Source organism: Pezoporus flaviventris, unplaced genomic scaffold, assembly GCF_033815535.1.
Source record: "Pezoporus flaviventris isolate CSIRO_AGI_PZ_B2104156 unplaced genomic scaffold, CSIRO_AGI_Pfla_v1 ptg000006l, whole genome shotgun sequence".
Lineage (NCBI taxonomy): Eukaryota > Metazoa > Chordata > Aves > Psittaciformes > Psittacidae > Pezoporus > Pezoporus flaviventris.
The window spans coordinates 9,263,466-9,284,418 of record NW_026892554.1 but is presented as its reverse complement, the minus strand read 5'-3'; the positions used below and the strand labels follow the sequence as shown (position 1 = coordinate 9,284,418).

Sequence of the window (20,953 nt, the reverse complement as noted above, 5' to 3'; positions counted from 1 at the left end):
GTATTTCTAGCTGCACTGCTTTTGTCTCTTGCATGGGAAAAAAAACAGCAGAATAGAGGCTGGGTAGATGTTTGTCCTACAGCTGATACGCAAAGAACAGGCTTTGAACAACTTCTTCCTGGACACAGAATTCTGCCTGAACAAAGACAGTTGCAAGGTTACAGCCAAGCATGAAAAATATCTCCCTTTTAAATTAAGGCTTTTCTATACATGACAAGGAAATGTATAGCGTTGTTTGGTGAAGTGCTGGATATAGTGAACAACCTGTTCATTTACCAGAGGGAACTGGATTACTTTTGAGATCCACATCTGAAAGTAGAACCAGATATTAAAGTCAACCTTGGCTTGGTTTGTTCTAATAAGAGAAAACAGCATGGAAGAAAGTATTTCCCAGTAGAAACTCAGTGAAAATATTTTATACTGCAAGTCCAGCTTTCCAAAATTGAATCTTTAGTCTTTTTTTTCCAGTGACTGTATGCATGTTACAGTAATAACAGAAGTTACCAGAAATGTATTTTAGTAAAACCTCATTAACCAGGGCAATGTGATATAGTATATCTGATGTTCATTACATTTAATGAGAAATCACTGAACAGATGTGCTCATTAGTGACTTTCTGGACAGCTTTGTGAAAGATACTTGACTAAACCCCTGTTTCAGTTACTGTGCGTATAACAAGCCCCATGAATAGCTATGGTCTGCTTCCTGTTTCTCAGGCACACTGGCAGTGCCTGAAATGGTATCAAGCGATAACAGTTACTATATGGAGGCTGCAGGCCAGACGGGGTGTTTATGAGGGTGCTGAAATTGTGGATCCCATATCCTCCTCTGCTGTTTCTCATGCTACACGTGAGCTTGGCAACCTGCTGCTTCATGTTGCATGTCACCCTAACAGTCACAAGCTATGTCAGTGTCTTTATCATTTGAAGTTAGTTCAGGCTTCAGAAAGCTTCCCAAACCCACACCCCTGCCCATTGCCTGCTCTTGGTCTGCATTTGTATGCTGTGCCTGTAAAGTTCTGGTTAATCATAGGACTATGCACAGGAACAGAACTGGGGTTGAAGTGCTCACTGTAAAATTAGTTGCTGTGCTCTGAACCTGCTTTCCTTCCAATGCTTCCACTTGAACAGAAAAGCACCCTGCTCGCTTATCAGCCTGACCACAGCTAGTATCTACCAGGATGCAGTTACTGTGGCCCTTCCTTAAATTCCCAGGTTCAAACTTCTTGGCAGTCCAAGTCTAAAAGGCAAAAGAGAAGCTGGTGCTATTTATAATTAAAACAGCTTCTATGAGGGGGAAAATAATAAAGATTGAAGACTGAAATAAGGCCACGCAGGCACCAGCCTGTGTCGTTTGGTTTGGAAAATGGAAAAGTAATCTGTACAAAGACAAAGCCGCATCTCTTTAATTTTTGTTGCGTCCAGATGTTCTGGAGCTGTAGTAATGATCAGCTTCATTTTTAAGTGCCTTCTTTTAAGAACCTTAGTAGTTAAAATGAGAAGATGCTCCCACGAGCCCAGTTTTTATCTCACAGCAAATGCAGATACCTACCGTCCTGCTTTTAGAAAGCAACAGGACATCACATAGTTCATACTGCAGGAGCCGGCCCATATACGCGGTTATTTAAAACCACCTTAAACTCAGCCGCCTGGGACAAGGTTTGCGGGGCCTACACCCAGCGCGACCCCGACCTCCTCAACCGGCCCTCTGTGCCCGGGCTGCAGCATCGCCAGGACCAGCAAGAGGAGGAGGTAGGGGACGGCGCTCGCGATCCCTTCCGCCCCGGCTCGCCCCCAGCGCTCGGGCACACGGCCGGGAGCCCCGGCCGCCCCCCCTAGCCCCGGCCCCCGGCCTTGCCCGCACCGCCCCGTCGCTGCCCTTTCGCCCCTTCCAACTCCTCCTGCTCCTCCCCGCGGCCCGAGCTGCCGCTGCCCCCGCCCCTTTAAGGCAGCCGGGGCCGCCTTCCCGCGGCGGCGGTGAGGTGTGGGGGAACATGGCGGCTGCTGCGGGCTGGGCCGTGCTGGGCCTCGCGTTGTGGCTGTGCGCGGCCGCCGGCGAGCCCGAGGGAAAGCAGCGGGCAGGGCCGGCCAAGAAGAAGGACATTCGGGACTACAACGACGCGGACATGGCTCGGCTGCTGGAGCAGTGGGAGGTGCGGGGCCGGGGATATGCGGAGGGGACCCCGCGCGGCTGTGGCTCGGGGCAAGGCGGGAGGTTTGGTGCCCGCGTCTCGGCCGCGCTTCCCCAGGGCCTGGCTGCGGCCTTGGTATGGAGCGGGTGGGGGGATCCGGGGCCTGGTGGCGTTGGGGTGGTGGGAAGCCGGTCCCTTCCGCTGGGGCTGCGGGTTCCTGTGTAGGGAGTTACAGCATCGGGGCGAGCAGGCACAGGGGGGCTTCTGGGGAGCTGCCGTGGCCCCGGGACCCCGCAGCCTGCCTTGCTACCCCCGCCCTCGAGCACACGGTGACCGGGTGTGCCACAACCTGGCTTGACTGGGGTATCTGCTGTGTTGGGGTATTGAGGGCCTTGCTGGCCATTCTTTGGTCATGTTTTGTGACCCAGGGATGGATAGCAGGAGAAATGCTTATTTCAGGTTTCCAGAGTAGATACATGGTTTGTGTTTTCCTTCCTTGCCACTCATCATGGTAATGACTTCTAATTCCAGCTCTGTTGCCTCTCTTTGTCCCCATCACCCTGCTGCCTTAACTTCCTTTTGACAGTTCCCTGTCATTCCTCTCTGTGTGGTTGTCATGACACTGTTCGGTTCTTTTCACTATTTTTGTATTCCATCATGTTCTGATAAATCCCAGAACGCTCATCAGTGTCTTCTCCTCTTTCCCATGAGGCTGTTCCCCAGAATGTTTTGCACAAGTCCCGGGGGAAATAATGGAGTAAAAGCTTGTGTCTCCTGTAACACCATGTACAGCTGTAAGTCAAGGTGGAGAAATAGGTTTTGTATGTGTAATAAAGTAACTTTTGTGAGAAATAAGGATGTCTGCCTTGGGCCTAGTTGGCAGATTATGAACATGTTCATCCCAGGGACTGTTACTGTGTATCTGTCTCCCTTTAAGAAGAGAGATTCTTGGAAAACAGAGTTAAAATTCTAAATAAAATTACATAAAATCTCGAAATTCACCTTTCCATTGGTGGTATCAGCCAAGGACCAGGTGGTCCCAGCTGGTAAAAAATCAAGAGCTTAAATGATGATATTGGCCAACTTCAATGAAATTTGGCATTTTAGGGAAAATCTTAGAAGATTAACGTCTCTGAATTGGATGCCTGGGTGAAAGGGAGACTCAAGTTAATGCTGTCGTGACTCTGGCTGTGTACTCTGTTCCAGCCATGTGGCAAGCAGGAGGCTGTTCAGGATTTTTCCTCTCTAGCTGGAGCAGGTCCCCGATCCAATTCACCATGTGCTGCACAAATGCTTGTAGCTGCATTGCATGCAGATGTGGCTGACCATCTGGGGACTTTGCTGCTTGGGCTGGCATTGCCACTGAGGGAATTCGCAGCCAGTCGCAGCCCTGGGAGAAGAAAGTTACTGAAGCAGTGGCTCAACAATGAGCAGTTGTTGGGTCTTTGGGATGGTCAGCTGCATGGTATTTTGCCTGGTGGTAGTCAGGACTCATAAAAAGAACATGAAAGACTTAAGGGGGTGGTGGCTGGAGGATAGAGGAGAAGAAAAGCATGAGTGGACTTGATGGGGTGGGATGAGAAACAAAGGGGCCATTATGAATTTGGATAAGAGCAGGAATTATGCTCTGGAGCAAGGGGCACAGGGCTCAGATCTGTACAGAATCAAGTGTCATTCATCGCAACTGATGATGAATTAACTGAGATGACGCCTAATACTTTTTATTTCTCTGGCGATTAGTCAAAAGCACTGGAGGATGGTGGCTGTTACATCCTTGGGTTCAGCCATAAACCTGGTGAGGCTGAGGCTATGGCTCCAGCAGCCTTCCTAAAACAAGCAGCCACCTCTGTGCAGGCTCTTGTGCTGCCACTTGTCCTGTGCTGGTGTAACCATGTACATGGATGCCCGATGAACCAGGGGAGTGATCTAGCAGAAAATGAGGATGGGGAACTGAGGTTTCTTCATTAGATTGGTTGCATAACTAGAGTTTGAAGCAAACTGCCTAGGGATTTCCCCCATGGAAAGGGACTCTCCAGCAACCTTGGGTCCAGAGGAGCTGGAAGCAGAACTGAGAATGTGGTCATTCTGTTACTGAAATGTCCTATTCTTTAAGTAGTTCATAATTGTTGTAAGCTCAGGATTTCGCGGGCTTGACTGTGAGCTGAGATTGTTGAATAGGCCAAGGAATTAGGGGACATATGTTGCTAATAGTTTTTAAAATAAAAATTCAGGGCATTGATGAGAAATGCATGAGAATGCGAGCAGAGGGGAGGAGAAAAAGAAGGAATACATAGGAAATACATAGTTATTATTGTATTGTGTTATGCTTTCCCTCTGAAGCCTCATGTTACAGCTTAAAGTAATGAATCTGCTAGACATTTCAAAGCAAAAGCTTATACTTTTCTCCAGTCTTTTGCTTCATAGATAGATTTATAGATACAAAACTGCACGATAGTTTGTACAGGATCAGGAGAAGGAGTGTGGTATAAGGGAGCTTTTGACTGCCTTTTATGATATTTCTATTCAAACTGCAACAGTACAGCTTTACAAGCTGAATAGTTAAGGGAAAAATAGGTTAATGTATGTTAGGTTGTTCTGTCACTAAGTCCAAAGTCAGTTTCTGTATTGCATAAGGACTATATGGAAACATTTCTTCCTTTCCCTTTCAAAACTGAAGTAAGCTGGTTTTGCACTAGCCAAACTGTTCTAAAATTAGGACTGTTTAGCTTTTACTTCTGAAGAATGTTTTTTATTGGCTCATATAAGTTTTTGTATTTTCACTGTGCTTTACCATCATGAGCATTTTGCAGCTTCCTCTAAGATTAGTATTGTTCCCCCTTAGTGAGGGCTGTGGGACTTCCCTGGGGCTCTCCTTTGCTCTCAATTCACTTAATAAGGAGTTTTCAAAGGGATGTGAACTGTTTGAAAGCGTCCTTCAGCCTTGCGAAATCGAAGCAAATGTAGTTAGTAAGGAAAGAAAGGATAAAATCTAAGGCTTCTACAGCTTCTGTTCTGTGGTAAGTAATTTTTAAACTCCTTTGTCAGAAAGACAGCAAACTACGTAATTGAGATGGGAAGAGAGGTCACTTGCATGGAACCTTACCTTTAAAGGGTATGGGAGGCTTCGTGTAGTGGGATGTTGTCAAAGGATGATGTTGAGTTTGCATATAGGCATGTGCAGAGATGAGAAGGTAGTGCATACTTAGACCTAAAAAAATAAAGCTTGGCTTCTGAAGGGAGTTATCTTTAGATGCTGCTACAGTTCATGCCCCTGATGGAGTGCTGCATATTTTCACAAAACACTTGGAAGTCAAAACAACACCTGAAATGTCTGACTTAATTCCTACTGATTTACTAGTGCTTGAGTGGATGCCAGTATAGGACTTCCAGGGTTTTATGTTGTATTTCTGTATTAATTTTTTAATATGATACAAATACTGTTGAAGAAATCAAGCTCTGGTTCAATGTAAGCTGTCACTCTATTCAGTCCTCTCTCTCATGAGCTGTTTTAAGGGGCAGCAGTTGGAATTCTGCTTTTCCAAATATTTAAATGCCTGTCAACCTCAGCAGAGGCATCAAGAGGTTTTTTTTCTTTATTCTGGGAGTAATTTACTCCTGGTGGTTATGTTGTCAGACTGTGAGCTGCAGCTGTGCATTAGAAAAGTCATGAAGCTTTTAATATAAGTTTTCCTGTGGCATGAGCCTTGAAATTCTGAATTTTTGTGGGTTTTATTTGGTAAAGAGGCAAAGTCAGGAAAATTGAATTCTCAAGTGATCAAATGAGTCCTAGAGGTGAGTTTTGACCTCTGAAAGCAATGTGCAGGTGAACACTTTTCTATGTGTGTCTGAGGCTTTTTAGTGCAACTTTCTCAGTTCATCATGTATGCTTAATACATTTATGTGAAACTGTGAAAAAAAAAAAAGTGTTATTTTATGAAGTACCTGCGTGGAATTGTACTGAATTAACCTTGAGGCTGAACTATTTCTCAGTATATGGTAAAAGGAGTGTCTAGCTGTGAGTATGAAAATGTGTTGAGGGGAGGGTTATAAATGGAAGAATACTCTTGATGAATGTCCTGGGTTCAGCAGTAGCAGTCATGTTTCTCCTCCTTGGTAGCTGGTGCAGTGCAGTGTTTTTTTTCACTTTCGGCTCGGGAACAGAGCTGATAGAGATGTTTTGGTTTGGCCAAGGACTTTGTGAGCCTCATGCTCTGCCAGGGAGGAGGGCAAGACAGGAGGAAGCAGAGACAGGACACCTGACCCAAACTGACCAAAGAGGTATTCCATACCACAGCACGTCATGCCCAGGATGTAACTGGGAGTTACCCGGAAGGGCTGGGAGACTGCAGGGTTGGAGGAGGTATCGGTCGGTGCTTGGTCAGGCCTGGGGGTCGAGTTATTGGTCGGCTGGTGACGAGGTGTTGTATTCTCTTCCCTTGTTATTTCCTTTATCATTATTATCATTGGTGGTAGCAGTAGTGATTTGTGTTATACCTTAGTTACTAAACTGTTCTTATCTCAACCCGTGGGAGTTGCATTCTTTTTGATTCTCCTCTCCGTCCCTCCGGGAGCAGGGGCAGGGAAAGAAGTGGGGGGAAGTGAGTGAACGAGTTACCTGACTGGGTTTAAACCACGACAATGAAGTATCCTGAAACAAAACTCACTATTTGTTTTGGTTTGAGAATCTCCATTATCAAGCTAAAAAATACTTTGTCAAAGTGGGAAATTGGAAAACAGAACAGCTTTGTGGAACAGTTGAGTTTAATGCCTCCTTTTCCTTTTCAAAACAGAAAGATGATGACATTGAAGAAGGAGATCTTCCTGAACACAAGAGGCCTCCAGCACCAATAGATTTCTCAAAAATTGATCCAGGCAAGCCTGAAAGTATCCTGAAGCTGACGAAGAAGGGGAAGACTTTGATGATGTTTGTCACAGTGTCAGGAAATCCCACAGAAAAAGAGACAGAAGAAATCACTAGCTTGTGGCAGGGCAGTCTCTTCAATGCAAACTATGATGTGCAAAGGTAAGCTGTTATACGCAAGGGTGAAGTTTGTCTTTTTACAGAAGCCTTGTTTCTTTCCTCCTGAGAATCTTTTCAACTGTTCATGCTGTGCCCTTCCCCACCTCAATCACTTGTCACTATTTCTGTATCGGTTTCTATGCCAATTTGTTGTAAGTCATGCTATAAAAATTCTGGCATGGTGCACAAATCTTTTTAACACTTACAAATGATGTATGCATAGCCTCATTTGTTTTTATCTCATTATGTTTCAGCTATTTATCAGTTTTAGTTGCAGTAGTTTGCCTTTATGTGCTTGATGGAAAATGCCACCCTTGGAAGACTTGTCACCACAGAAGGCTTTTTGTTCCCCTTGCTAAAAAATGTGGTGTTTCTGAAAGAGAGAGGATCACTTTGAAACACAGGAAGATTGTGTCTCTTGTACTGAGGCTGGGAAGGGTTATAGTAAGTGTATAAAGCAAATATAATGCCCATTAGTGGGTTTTACATAGTGCTAAATTAATTCCTAAGTTGTCTTTGTATTCTCACTCCTCCTTGGTTATTTGCAAACTTAATACATGTTATTCTTACGTATGCTAGAAAATTGTTCAATGTCCTCCTCCCCAGGCAACAAGATCAGCTCCATCTCTGGGATTGTTCAAGGCCAGGATGGACAGAACCTTAGGCAACATGTTCAAGCATAAGGCATCGCTTCCCATGGCAGGGGGGTTGGAACTAGATGACCTTAAGGTTGTTCCAACTCTAGCCTTTCTATGATTCTACGATTCTTGCTCTTGCATATACGCCTCAGTCACGGAGGTGCTCTGAATTAAGCAAGATGTTGTACTGCTTGAAAAGCACAGAGCTAACAGAAATTATCTTTCCTCCAGGTTCATTGTTGGCTCAAATCGTGCCATCTTTATGCTGCGTGATGGTGGGTATGCCTGGGAGATCAAAGACTTCCTGATAAGTCAAGAAAGGTGTGCGGATGTTACTCTGGAAGGTCAGGTTTATCCTGGCAAAGGAGGAGAAGAAAATGAGAAAATGAAAAACAAAACAAAACCTGAAAAAGCAAAGAAGAAAAAAGACGCAGACAAGAAATCTAACAGCATCAAAGAGGACAACCGAGCAACCAACCAGAGAGAGGATCTATGATGGATGTGTTAACCAGACTGAATACTGTTCCTTGAACAGAAACTAAATTTCCATGCAATTCCTGGGTTTACTGGGGGGGGGGGAAGAAAGGAAGCAGAGATTACTGAGGTTAAAAGACTTTTATGTTGGAATTCACCAGTTTACTTACTAATGTTGGCCATTTGTTTAGTTGCAGGATAGGTAATGTTTAATACTTTAGTTTGTAATTTTGTATGCTTTTGTGTTAAAATTAACATACAAATCTGTGTGTCTAACACTGCAAACTTAAATTAGGTGGAAAAGAAGAAACAGTCTCAGAATACACTGATACTCATCTTTAGTATCCACATACATCTTGGCTGTGCAAGTTGGTCATTGATTTGTAACTGCTGATGGACAGCAGAATGCAGTACTAATACATTCTCTCGGAAGTCAGTTTGCTAGAGTCAGTTGCAAAACTGCATAAAAGTACAAAGAATAGTGGTACACTGGCCAAAGATGCATGAAATTACAGGGTTTAGGACATGTCTGGTTAGGCTGCCTGCTTCTTTAAAATAAACAAGACCTCTTCTGTTTGTCCCAAGAAATCCATGGAAATTCTTAGAAGCAGGATAGAAGCTAAGCAGAGAACTTGGCTAATTCATTCCAAATCAGTGCAGAAAGATTCTGTACCGTTCATAGTGATGCTAGGTTGTTAATGAAATTACATCACCCTCATGAGCAGTGTCAGGGCAAAAGGAAGGTCAGATTCATGGCATTCAGGTTGCTGCTGCTGCTGCCAAAGAACTGTGCCTCTGGAAGTAGGTGTTATGTATGCCCTATTATCTAGACAGTAGATTTTAACTCGGAAATTAATTTGGCTTACTCATTTAAGGGTTTGCTTAAATCTTTGAAAAAGCACTAGGTGCTGTGCAGGGCTCAACTTTGAGTTAGACATATCCCTTCCTGATGTTTAATAACCAGATTATTATTTTTTGTTTGGGTACAGATTACTGACTGACGTGGTTGATTGTGAAAAAAACACACATTGATTTAAATACTCTGAGGTTTGATGTATGGGAGCAAATACAATTTCTCCTTGACATACTTTGTATAATTTGGAATGTTTTATTATTATTCAGATTGTATTCTGTCAAATTCATTACTTAGAATTGTTGCCCTTCTGCCTTACTGCCTATTAGGGACTAAATGCACCTTGTATGTGTGGTCCACATCATTTTCCAGAGGATGAGCACAGTATTGTCTATCTTCATTCAGTACTACTAAGATGTTACTTTGACTCTCTCTTTAAGGTGCTAAAATCCAAATGTTTTGGATAAAAGGTCCTAATTGAACCATAATGGTTAATCTCATGGAATACTTCAGTATCAAAGTGGGAAACTGATCTGTTGAGTACTTGTCCTAAAATAAAAGATGTGACTAAACTTACTGTGTCACTGAGTAGTAAAGCCTTTTAAATAATTAATACATTGAGTTAGGTATTCGGGAGAGACACAAATTCATCTTTGGTTTCTGTACATAAGGTCTAAATGATGTTGCTGAAGGTTCCAGGTGATTGGGTTTATTTAATTTTAATTATATTTGTATGAATTTAGGATTAAAGAAATCTTTCTGGCCACACTTCGTTAAACAGGTCTGTGCCTGTTTGAATAGAAAATGAAATCATGTATTTCTTCAGGATTAACTGTATTACTTTTAAATTGTACTATTAATCCAAACATGTAACGGAGTTGAGAAGAGTCTCAGTAGATGTTTGGGTATTGCATTGCATCAAGATGTGCAGTCCATTTCTTGTTCATTACTCGTTTATCATTTTGTCAAGTGTTCTTGGTTTGCACCTGCCTTTTTTTACGGAATGTTGCTTCTCACCTTTAGAGATGAGCAAAGGTCAGATGAAACAATAAATACAAAATATTAATGAGTGGTTTTCTTTTTACAACTTATATCTATGGTATGGAGATGACAGTTCAGATCAGAAACATGGAAATTAAGTTTCTGTAATTTGCCTAATCTTAGGAAACATAAACCTGATTTTTTTAGTCAAAGTGAGTTCTTCCTGAGCTAAACAATGAAGCAGTGTAAACCAACCTGCAAAGGCAGCTCAGCCAAGGAGGAGAAAAAAATTACTACACTAGGTAGCTATAAGGCCAGCTTTTGAGAATAGATACTTGTTTTAGTCGTTCGTAAATCGACATTTACAGTAGGTTGGAGCCCTTACCCTTCATGGTTAAAAGGAGGGAGGTAATTTTGTTGAAATTCAGCCAGCCAATTGACTGGGTTTTTTGGTTGGCTGTTCTGAATTGTTAAGTTGCCTAACCCAAATGCAGCTGTGTTTTGTGCATGTAGTTCAGTTTAAATTTTAAAGTGTGTTTTGGTTTTGGGGGTATTTTTCATTATTTTTTTAACGAGTGACTTGAGAGTTGCTTTTTGATACAAAACACAAAGTGCTGCTTTCAAGTAGCTGCTTTTTTTTTGTCTTCCATTTTTCTCCCTTTTTCATGCTTTACACTCAACAAATAGCATATTTAACTATTAAGTATAATGTGAACCTGGCAGGAACTTCACCCAGCCAGTCTTTCTCTGGTATTGCAGTTCATAACGATAGGCCTTTGAGCCCCTAGGACTTGTCCTCATACAGTGTTACATTAGCAGATGTTAGCTGGTAACGATTTGAGAGACCTGAACATAATATCACTTTTATATATGTATGTATAAAAATAAATATCTTCATAAAGTTACTTAAGGTCATTTATTAATGTTTTGTAGGTGCCCCAGCAGATGTTGAATTCTGCGTTAAGCATCTCATCAGACTTCCAGTAACAGATTTTTGGCTATACATACGGATATATGTTCAGATATTGCCTTTAAAGCTAATTTCACTGGGGAGGGTGGTGGTTATAGCTTTCCCTATTTCTTTTTTTTTCAGTATTAAACAGAGGTATATGGGAAATGATCTGCTTTCATGACAGCTGAGTAAGTGCCTGCTGTCTTTCTCCACTCAGCTCAGTGGTTTCTCTGTTCTAGTGCCATAACTTAAGTCTTCTAAGTTACTGTTCTATTTTTAACCCATCAGTCCTCAGAAAAAAGCAGTTTGGCAATGGTACTACACAAGATGTGTTTGCACTTTGTGAGGAATTTCCAATGGACAATCAAATTATTTATGTAATACTGGAACGAAGATGTTGTGGGTTTTATTTTGTTGGGTTATTTTGTTGTTGTTGTTTGGCTTTTTTAAGATAGATGTATAGCGCGTGCTTTATCAAAATAATTTAAATTCCTACCTCAAAGAATACAAGTGCATCCCCTGTTCTCGAGAGCTTAATTTTATTGACCAAATAAGTAGGAAATTGGGCATTTAAAGTGGGGGCTGGGGGCCAAAAGATCCAAGAGGCGCACCATGTACAGTAAAAGAATGAATGTTTCTGTGATTCTATGTTGGCAGTTGAATTTATAACTAAACATTCTCACTAACTACTAAATCTCCCTAATTAGGCAATGTAAACAGTATTCATCATAATTTAAAAGAATGAGAATTGCAAGTGCCATCATTGCTTTGTATGTGCGCTAAGATTTACCTGTGCTTATTTGCTAAGATTTACCTTTGAAGGTGCAATCAAATTCCCTGTAATACCACACCTGTTACCAGTCTTACCTCTATTTGCTGCACTGTCTTGCTAGGTATGCATCCCTTGCTAGCAGGTCAGTTTGTGGGTACCGTTTTGTGGCTTCTTTTAGTTTGTCTTCAGCTTTGTTGCTGCAGTTATTACCAATTATTACCCAGTTTTTAAACTTTATTAGGACACACACACTACAAGATTTCTGACCTTTATGTGAGTGGTTAAAGCATTTCTATTCTCTGAACAGTTGGGTCTGCCTTGACTTCAGAAAGACTCTATGATCCTGTCACGGCTTCTGAACTCTTTCAATGTGTCATGAAAAGGAAATCATACATTAAAATAACATTTTAAGATAGGGAACTTTTGTCTGAGTTTTGGCCACTGTTCTTGTGGGGCTTATACTGAGGCTTAGAAATTATTTCCAGTCTTTATCTCTGGCTCATTTCCTTTTCTGTGCAAGGAGTAACAGTGATTGCCTTTTCCAGAGTTGTTTTTTCTTAATTGCATTGGAGGTTTATAGAAATTCAAAGAGCCTGTGCCTGTATAGTGCGATGCTCCTGGTTTTACAGCTGCCTGTTTCATTGCTGCTCTCATGTTTCTCGTTCTTAAGATTGCCAGCCTACTATGTCTGGTGATACACTTTTATTCGCTATTTCTTTTTATAAATAAACTATTTTTGCATATCACTGTGTCCCATCAGTCATACTGTGCCATTTTTAACAGGGACAAGCCCCACTGAAGCCAGGCAATACCAAACTGCCGGGAAGGTTAGAGCTGGTTGGATTCATGACAGAAAAACATTCCACTTGTGTTTGTTCTCTGATGGTAGTGGGGTTCCTCCTCCAGTAGAGAGGTCACGCAGTGTGAAGGGGGCTGGACACACCATTGATCTCCAGCCAAAGAGCTCTGCGCAGTGTAGCTTTCGATTGGTATTTAAAGCTGACATACAATCAAGCATTATGCAGCACACCAGCCTCTATCCAAAGCTGGCTGATAAATGCTTTGTTTCTTTCCTGTGTGATGCTACTTAATAGACCGGTATTTTCACTCTTGTTTCCAGTGCCAGCTGTGTTTAGTTATCAATTAATCAGTGGCATTGTATCAACGGATTTGTGTAACAGCAAAACCAACAGATCCATTACCTATCATTTAAATTAACAGTGATCATTGCAATAAATAATTTCTAAAAAAAAAATGAGTCTGTATTTTTTTTCTATTTATTACACAGACATTTGTGCTTTGAGAGGGAGATACGGGACAATTAAAGGAGCTTCAACCTCTTCCCAGTGTTACTGGCAAAGGCCAGCAAATAAATACATGGTCCATCAGCACAGTCTTGCTATGCAGCATGTTAGAAAGAGGATCGTCCTTGTTCTACAGGCCCCTGCTCACCCACTGATCTCTTGCACCACTCACTATGCGATGGCAGAGTATTCCCATCTTACGAAGACTGTAATTCATCCTGTTTGGCTGCTTCCTCATGTCCTGGCTCTGAAGCAGCAGCACAGAGGTGACCTGTGTTAGAGTTTCTAGCGTTCAGGTGTCTTGGTGCCTGCTGAGGCTGTAATAATAATCCTATTGGCAACGTCCTTGGCCTGAACATTGAATAAAATGGGGACAGACTGTGTTAGTTTTTGACACTTACTTCTCAGAAGCAGAAAGTTTCTTCTTTCTTATCCCAGAATTATCATGCCAAATGAAACTGTGGGCCCATCTTTCCTGCCTATAATATCCACTGCTTTTAAAGGTGACTGCCAGCAGTGTCTGAAAATAGCCTGGTTTACTAAGCTGGTGACATGCTCACTAGTTCTGTGGAGCCCACAGACCAGAGCATTGAGCACTCATTGACTTGTTAATATTTAAATGGTTCAGGTGCTGTCACTGATGGTGGTGTTATATGTCCAGTGGCCTCCAAGAGCTTTTGAAATGGGTGAATAGCAAGGGCTCAGCCTTTGCTTGCAAGGTGCAAGGCTGTTCGCTAGTAATGAGAAGCAGCTGTTCACTGAACAGCACCATGAAGTAACCTGGATCTTGGTGTAACTTACATAGAGCCTTCTTTGTAATGAGAAACACTGAGTTATGCATGAACAATTGTATTGCAAGGATGTCTTGAAAAAAAAATACAGCACTCACTTGCTGAGTCAACTAAATAACATAATGGTTTAATATGTATATTCATGTGAGCATTGCTTATCATTTCCCAGATCCATGGCTACAAAACATCCTGCATGTTTGGTTTTGGTTTTTTTAACTAACGTGTCCTCAGTACAGTTTTATTTCATTCAACTTCTTTTGTAAAACATAAATCTGTTTTCATCCCCTCACCTAAACTGAAATCCAATCCAAAATAGTGCATACTTCAAATTGAACCACACAAGATTTTTGTATTACTATTTTATTATTCATCATGCCAGTTGTATCCACAGCCATACTCTGTGACTTCTCAGCCCTTGTTGTCTTTCTGGTGCCATAAAAAAGCTAATAACTGTGTGGACTTTAGCTAATTGCAGTTATAACAGAATGGACTTGCCAGGGAGCTTAATGGAAGCAGAAGCATGTAAGTAAGTAAGAGTTTTGGCATTGAGTTGAGTAGAAGATTTTGAAAAACTAACTTTCTTTCATTTAATGTGGGAGACAGTTTTTTGTTGTGATCTCAAGAGCTGTGTAACCTAACCAGGGAAAGACCATTCTCTATATTACCCTTCCCAACCCTTGTTCCTAGACAGCAGCACCATTTAAGCCATATTGCTCAATCTTCAAATAGACCGCATAAGGCCTGAAATATATTTCAGCCACATTATTATTCCTGTCAGTAGTGATAAGCCAGGACAGTCTCACTTCCTGGGATGAGAAAATCAACTATAGCTGTGTAACAGCGAAGGCCATTCTCAAGAGATAGCCGAATGACAGAGCAGTACCAGCTGGATACTGGAGATGGATACTGCAGGAAAGCAGAAATTAAAGTCAAACCAGCTGCATTAATTTCCTGTGGTGTTACTATCAAGTGACAGACCTGTGGGGTTTAGGTGAGGCACCTGTGCTTTAAGAAACATTACCTAGGAGTACTCACTCAGCACTAAGACTATAGGAGAGGAGATGAGGTTACTGTTGTGCTGGGAATTTCATCATGATCTCACATTACACCACTGCCAAAGGAGCAGAAATACTTGTTTGTAAGGGGCTTTTCCCCAGAATGATTTCCCATTGAGTCTCATCACTGTTTCCTCATCACGGACCCCTTACTGTGTCCTGACTGCTGAAATACGGACTCCAGCCGAGGCTCAAACTCATAAACTGCAAATTATTCTATTTCCAAAGTGATGGAGCTCTCCCTCAGCTTCTGCTTCTAAGGCTGTGCAGTGAGCGTACATGCTGGATTCAGCTCCTTGGCTAAGGGATCACTGTAGGGGTGTGTTTTGTGAAGACAACACATAAGAGGAAGGAAGGGTGTAGCTGCAGTAGTGGTTTCTACACCTCCCTCCCCCATCCTTTGGTCAGAAAGAAGGTGGGGTAACACAACAGCCTCCAACCTGGCTGCTGGAATGGCCCTTTGGGGGCTGCAAGAGCCTGGACACATCACAGCAGCTTCAGCTTCTGCTGGAGGAGGTGGTGCAAAACTCTGCAAGGGTGTCATAAAAACAACCTCTCCTAGGGAACCACATAAACTGTGCCTTACTGTCCAGCAGATTTGGGAGAATCGAAGCTCTGGAAGTGGAGGGAGCATCCCTGCCCCTTATAGTTTTGAGCAGATGCTGTGACCCCTCAGTGGCTGCTCGGCAGAGACTAAGCACGAGTGTGACACTCAGCTGGGCCTGTGACCGCCGTGCTGGCAGGAGAAGAGCACAACCCTCTGGCTCTTCTCGGGCTGTGATGCAGCGAAAAGAAATCAACCCAAAACACACCACCAAATATCACCGCTAGAGGGCGCGCACGGACAGGCAACGGGGCGCTGGCTAAGCCCGTAGCGGCTGCGGAAACGTCACGTTACGTAGTGTTACATTATGTTACGTTATGTTCTATTAGGTTATGTTGCATTCTGTTATATATTGTATATGACGTTGTGTTGTGTTACCAATTTAATGATTTATGTCATCTTTTTAATTGTCTAAATGATACATATTAAAATGCTATAATTTATTCTTTTAATCTTTATTAACAAATTAAGCATATTGGCGTACAGAAGCTAATACATTTAATGTACATTGTATTTTATATATTAATGGCTGGAAAGTATCTGGTCTCTACTTAAATATACATATATAACTAAAAATTACACAGTAATTTTAGGACTAATGTAATGTAATGAATTGTATATGCTTATGTATAGGTTGCTGTTAAACTAGTTCTAATGGCTGTATATACATAGAGGTCCACACAGAAATACACACACACACACACACACACACACACTCCCTTTGTATACATAAATATATATACACAGACACACACATAAATACACACACATTGCCCCACACACAAATACACACATACACACAAATACATCCCTTACACAAATACACTTCCCATTATATAGACACACACATATATGCACAAATACAGACATAAGTGTCCGCACATGTACCTCCCGTTCCCATACACACTCGTACATATACACACACATACATATACACACACACACCACCCCCCCCTTTATACAGAAATACACAGGCTGCATTTTTGGTTTTCTGGCTTGAAGGTGCTAGATGGGTTATCTCCTCTAATGTGCTAACTACTATTTTGACACCTGATTAAAAAACAGATCCTTGGATGTTGGAAACGCTGATTCTGCCACCAAAAAATCCCATTTGAGTTTTGGAGCCTCCAGAAAGTTTCATAATGGAGCCTGCCCAGCTGGCACCATCCCGGGGTGGAAAATAAACAAAGTCACACTTGACTCAACAGTGAGATTCTCAAAAGCTTTAATAGCTGCCCGCTACAAAAAATGTGTACATGTTTTATCTATTATTTCCATATATATTTTTATTCCATTTTCACCCTATTTATTTTTTCTTTTGTGAATAGGGCAACAATATGTATTTTAATATATATAATATATATATATTTTTTAATATACTATAGCCCCCACCTGCCCCAAACACAGCCCTTTCCCATGTCTGGCCACTGCAGTATCCCCTTTCCTGCTCCCATCTCCTTCCGTTCCCCTCTCCCTGTCTCAGATCCTGCAAGTGTGACTGGGAAGGCCTGCCATGTGCTGTGGTTTCTGCAGACAGGCCAGCAAGTGCACACAGTTGGGGTTTGGGCTCTTGGATTTTGCCTTTTGCAATAAGCAGGAAGTTGTGTGTTTCCCAGATGCTGTACTAAGTCCTGTGTGTGCATCCAGCAAACACCATTTCAACGTACAGAGAGACACAAAAGAGACAAGAGACAAAAATAAAATTAGAAATTTGCATTGAATATTTATTTTGATAAACATTGTGTACTCCAAACAACTACGTGTTATTTCAGTTGTAAGCCACAATCTGTTGGAACCCATGTCCCAAGAGCTCTTGTCATCACAACCCAGACAGTCAATGCATTACCACGGTCTGCGGACATAGAGAGCTTTCAAGTGCAAAGCAGATTATCAGAAAAGACATATTGCCGACCTCCTTAACAACCCGGACAAAGCTAAACTCCAGTAAAAATGCTTCATATGTCTGCAATTTAGTTGTCTTAGTGCCATTGTAATAAATTAATAGAAAATATATCTTTTTTTTTCATTGGAAAGTCTATAAGAAAATGTACAAACTTCTAACTCCGAAAAAGGACCAGCTGTTTCGGCGACAGGTAAAACAAGCATTCAAACAGAGGCAAAACCCCCAAACATCCAAACAAACAAATAGACAAACAAACAAAATGCAAACAACCCCCCCACACACACACACACTCTACCAATGGCAATTGCGTAGGCAAACACAGAAACATCTGCAGTAATAAAAACATACAAAGAGGGGAACTGCAGCTTGTGCAGGGACTGTACAAGGTGTACAGAGGACAAGCAGTCAGGTGATTTACTAGTCAAAATGTGTGTGTGCAATTTCTAGAACAGTCAAAGATTAAAAAGTAATCCTATGGCACAAAACTATTGCTGACTGGTGATGGTGGTAGGCTTCATTCTGTCTTCAGAGCAACACATTGACTTCATCCCATAAAGGCCAACGGAAGCCCTTTGCACTTCCCAGCCGTGGCTGCCCCGCTATGATGCTCTATTGTCCCTCATGCTCACAGACTGCAGTGATCCCGTACTCCGTATTCACAGCGTAAGACCCACCTTAGCTCCAACAGGCCCCATGTGACAAGATTTGCATGATAGAACAAGCTACTTAAAAGTTTTCTTCTTTGAATGAGATTTTTTTTTAGGAAAGAAAAATAAAAAAGCTTTTCCTAGAGCCAAGTCTTATGATTTCACCCTGAGAATACCCAAAATAGTAAAATCAGACGCTACACTTCATGAAGACAGCATGCTCACAGGAGCTGAAGAAACCTGCCTAGGGAATAGACCCACCTGGTATAATCTTCCCAGGGAATTAATGTGCTTATAGGGAGCAGGAGAAGAGAAACGGCTGATGGCCCAGTGAAGCAGGACACCACAGAGGGCAAGCCCTACCCTAGGTGTCGTACAAAGCCATATCCCAACCCAGGTACATTCTGAGCCTGGCTTTCCTGCCCACCCACCATTTTTTTTCAAGTGCTCATGAAAGGAATACTCCTGCTTTGGTCCATCTTTTGGGAGCAAGCGTGTTCCACTAACACCGGCGCAATGGTACCAACAGAATTGCCTAAAGACAGTGAGGAGGTTTAGGCAACCCAAATTAACGTACTCAAGGAACTTGAGTTTAGTCTATTTGCTTGAATTCAGGAGCCTGGCTCTGTTTGCCTTTGGAAGAAAAAACAACGTGCTTTACTTGACTTTTACAAGTGTTGCCCATTCATTCTGGAAACAGCACAAATGCTTGAAGAGCCTTCATGAACAGACTCTTGTTGAGAATTAAGGGAGGGAAAGCTTGGCTCTTCTTCTAAATACAACACACATGACATTCAGCGGGTTCAGAACAACTACAGAATAAGGCTGAAAAGAACATTTCCAGTTTCAAAACCCAGGAGAGGCTTGAGGGGAATGTAACCTACAATACTATATCAATTTTGCTCAGGGCTGCTTTGACTTTCAGAGCAATTGATCCAAACCAGGTTTACAGATTGCAAACCTGCTGAGCCTTTGGAATGACACAAAATCCTTGTTCTTTCATGCTAGCTGCAAGATAATATTTTGGATACTGTGGGAAAAAGGCAACTTAATTACATGAATTAATTAAACCACAGCAAATGAAGTAACCATCAGCAACTAGAATGAATTTTGTACCAATGGGGACAGGCAGAGACCAAGTGGGAAAACAAACCCAGATATTATTGGCAAAACCGATATTCTGTGTGCTCTGAAAAGCTCATCATCCTGTCTTTTACCCCCACCCTTGGATTCCTTACAATAGCCACAGCCCTCAGAGACGCCTTCATGGCATTTCTGAGCCACAGACAGAAATATCACTGAACACCAGAAGTGCTTACAATGTTTTACAAATAATATGTAAATTCGTAGCTTCAACAGATGTCCCCATGGGAGTTCTGATTCAGGCTAATCAGCCTTCATTATCCAGATACTGCTCTGAAGAAGGGGGAAAGGATGTACAAACATCTAACTAGTGTATGGGGGTTCCCACTCTGATTCTTCAGCTGCCTGGTAAGACCTCTGCCATCTTCCATCCAGATATCTCGTAACCCTTCCAGCAGGACCAAGACACTCATGCCCATAAGCCTAAGGACAGGATCGGAAAGCAACGCACAGGAGAGTGGTCTGATCCTATTCCCTCTGGCCTCCCTGGAAAAGTGAGGGTTGCTCACCCTATCTGAGGCTAATAAAGTAAGTCCCAGTGTTCCCAATTAAAAACTGGAAGCCTTGAACAGGATGGCTTTGACTAGCTACCACAAACACTCCAGACTGATCCTGAACATTATTATATGTAGAGAAAATATGGGAAAAGATGAGAAAATACCTGTGCGAATTGACTTTGATTGCCTGCTGCTTGTTGAAGGAAAACATCTTATTTGAGCAACCACTATTAAAAACCTTGATCCATAGGAGAAATATGATTATCTGAGCAAGCAGAAATATGTGGTTTCATCGGTTTCCACTGGCATGTTTTACCCGCCCCTCTCTCATCTCTTCCCCAACTATGTGCCATGGGTTAGCATGTTCAACACAGATCCCAAAAAGCATGATCAAACATCACAGAAGCTTTAGGATAAATTCTTACTGTCCAGTTACGTTTCCCAGCATCTAAGTAATAATTCAAATATACTCTTTCTATCTTAGATTTTCAACCAACCTTTAAATTGGCATTGGGTGTTTGCGAGCAGCTAGCTACACTAGCTAGCACTAGTTACACTAGGAAAAAAAAGTGTTTGGACAACTTAGAGGCTGGTAAAAGCAACAATCCTTGATGGCCTTCAGACCTAGAACTCCCCTTTCGAGAGGCAGCACATAAATTAATCTGTCACAGGGGTGCTGACAAAACCAGTACCTTGTAAACCAGGTCAAACCTTGCTTAGTAACGCAAGAGTCAACACGGCATCAGTGAGCAAGTCAACCGGCGAGGAGCTGGTGATCACAGAGCGTACACTGATCACAGAGGAAGGCTTGTCTGTCACATGTGGCCACTCTAGCTACAGTAAGGTTTCATTTTGAACAGCAACAACAACAACAACAAAACGTTACACCTCTGGAGCAGGCTGGCGAGGTGCCTGCGGCGAGCAGTCAGTAGTCCATCCCACGGGGCAGTGCTGGCAGCCAGAAGGCAGAGCAGTGTGTCCTCATAATTTCATTTTCTTCACCACAGGAATTGGCAGTGCTTGATAGATTTTAGCCGAGTCCTCACTAGTGACCAGCTTCACCCATACTGGGCGGAAGCTGCCTTTGAAGCCGACAAAAGCCATTTTTTCTGCAAATCAGAGCAAATAGATTAGGAATGTGCCAGGGCTGCACCAGAAAACCGCCTGTGTGTATGGCTACAGCCGATA

The 20,953-nt window shown here is 42.3% G+C and overlaps 2 protein-coding genes and 1 long non-coding RNA gene across 4 annotated transcripts in view; 2 read left to right on the top strand and 1 right to left on the bottom strand.

Moving 5' to 3' along the window:
• Positions 1–1,842: 1,842 nt before the first annotated feature.
• Positions 1,843–10,182, top strand: MESD (mesoderm development LRP chaperone). The gene is made up of 3 exons (XM_061446817.1): positions 1,843–2,152; positions 6,922–7,154; positions 8,021–10,182. Exons 1-3 carry the CDS (start codon positions 1,994–1,996, stop codon positions 8,283–8,285), a joined length of 657 nt encoding a protein of 218 aa, XP_061302801.1. The 5' UTR covers positions 1,843–1,993; the 3' UTR covers positions 8,286–10,182.
• Positions 10,183–10,869: 687 nt separating this feature from the next.
• On the top strand, positions 10,870–12,569 carry LOC133265902 (uncharacterized). The gene is made up of 2 exons (XR_009742170.1): positions 10,870–12,166; positions 12,205–12,569. It is a non-coding gene; the product is annotated as an uncharacterized LOC133265902 (long non-coding RNA).
• A 4,704-nt stretch (positions 12,570–17,273) lies between these two features.
• CEMIP (cell migration inducing hyaluronidase 1) overlaps positions 17,274–20,953 on the bottom strand; it is a 62,757-nt gene continuing 59,077 nt past the window's right edge. For both annotated transcript variants that reach the window (XM_061446815.1, XM_061446816.1), the window contains exon 28: positions 17,274–20,874. In XM_061446815.1, coding sequence (XP_061302799.1) covers positions 20,747–20,874 — 128 coding nt within the window. In that variant the 3' untranslated portion in view covers positions 17,274–20,746. The remainder of the gene's footprint in view (positions 20,875–20,953) is intronic.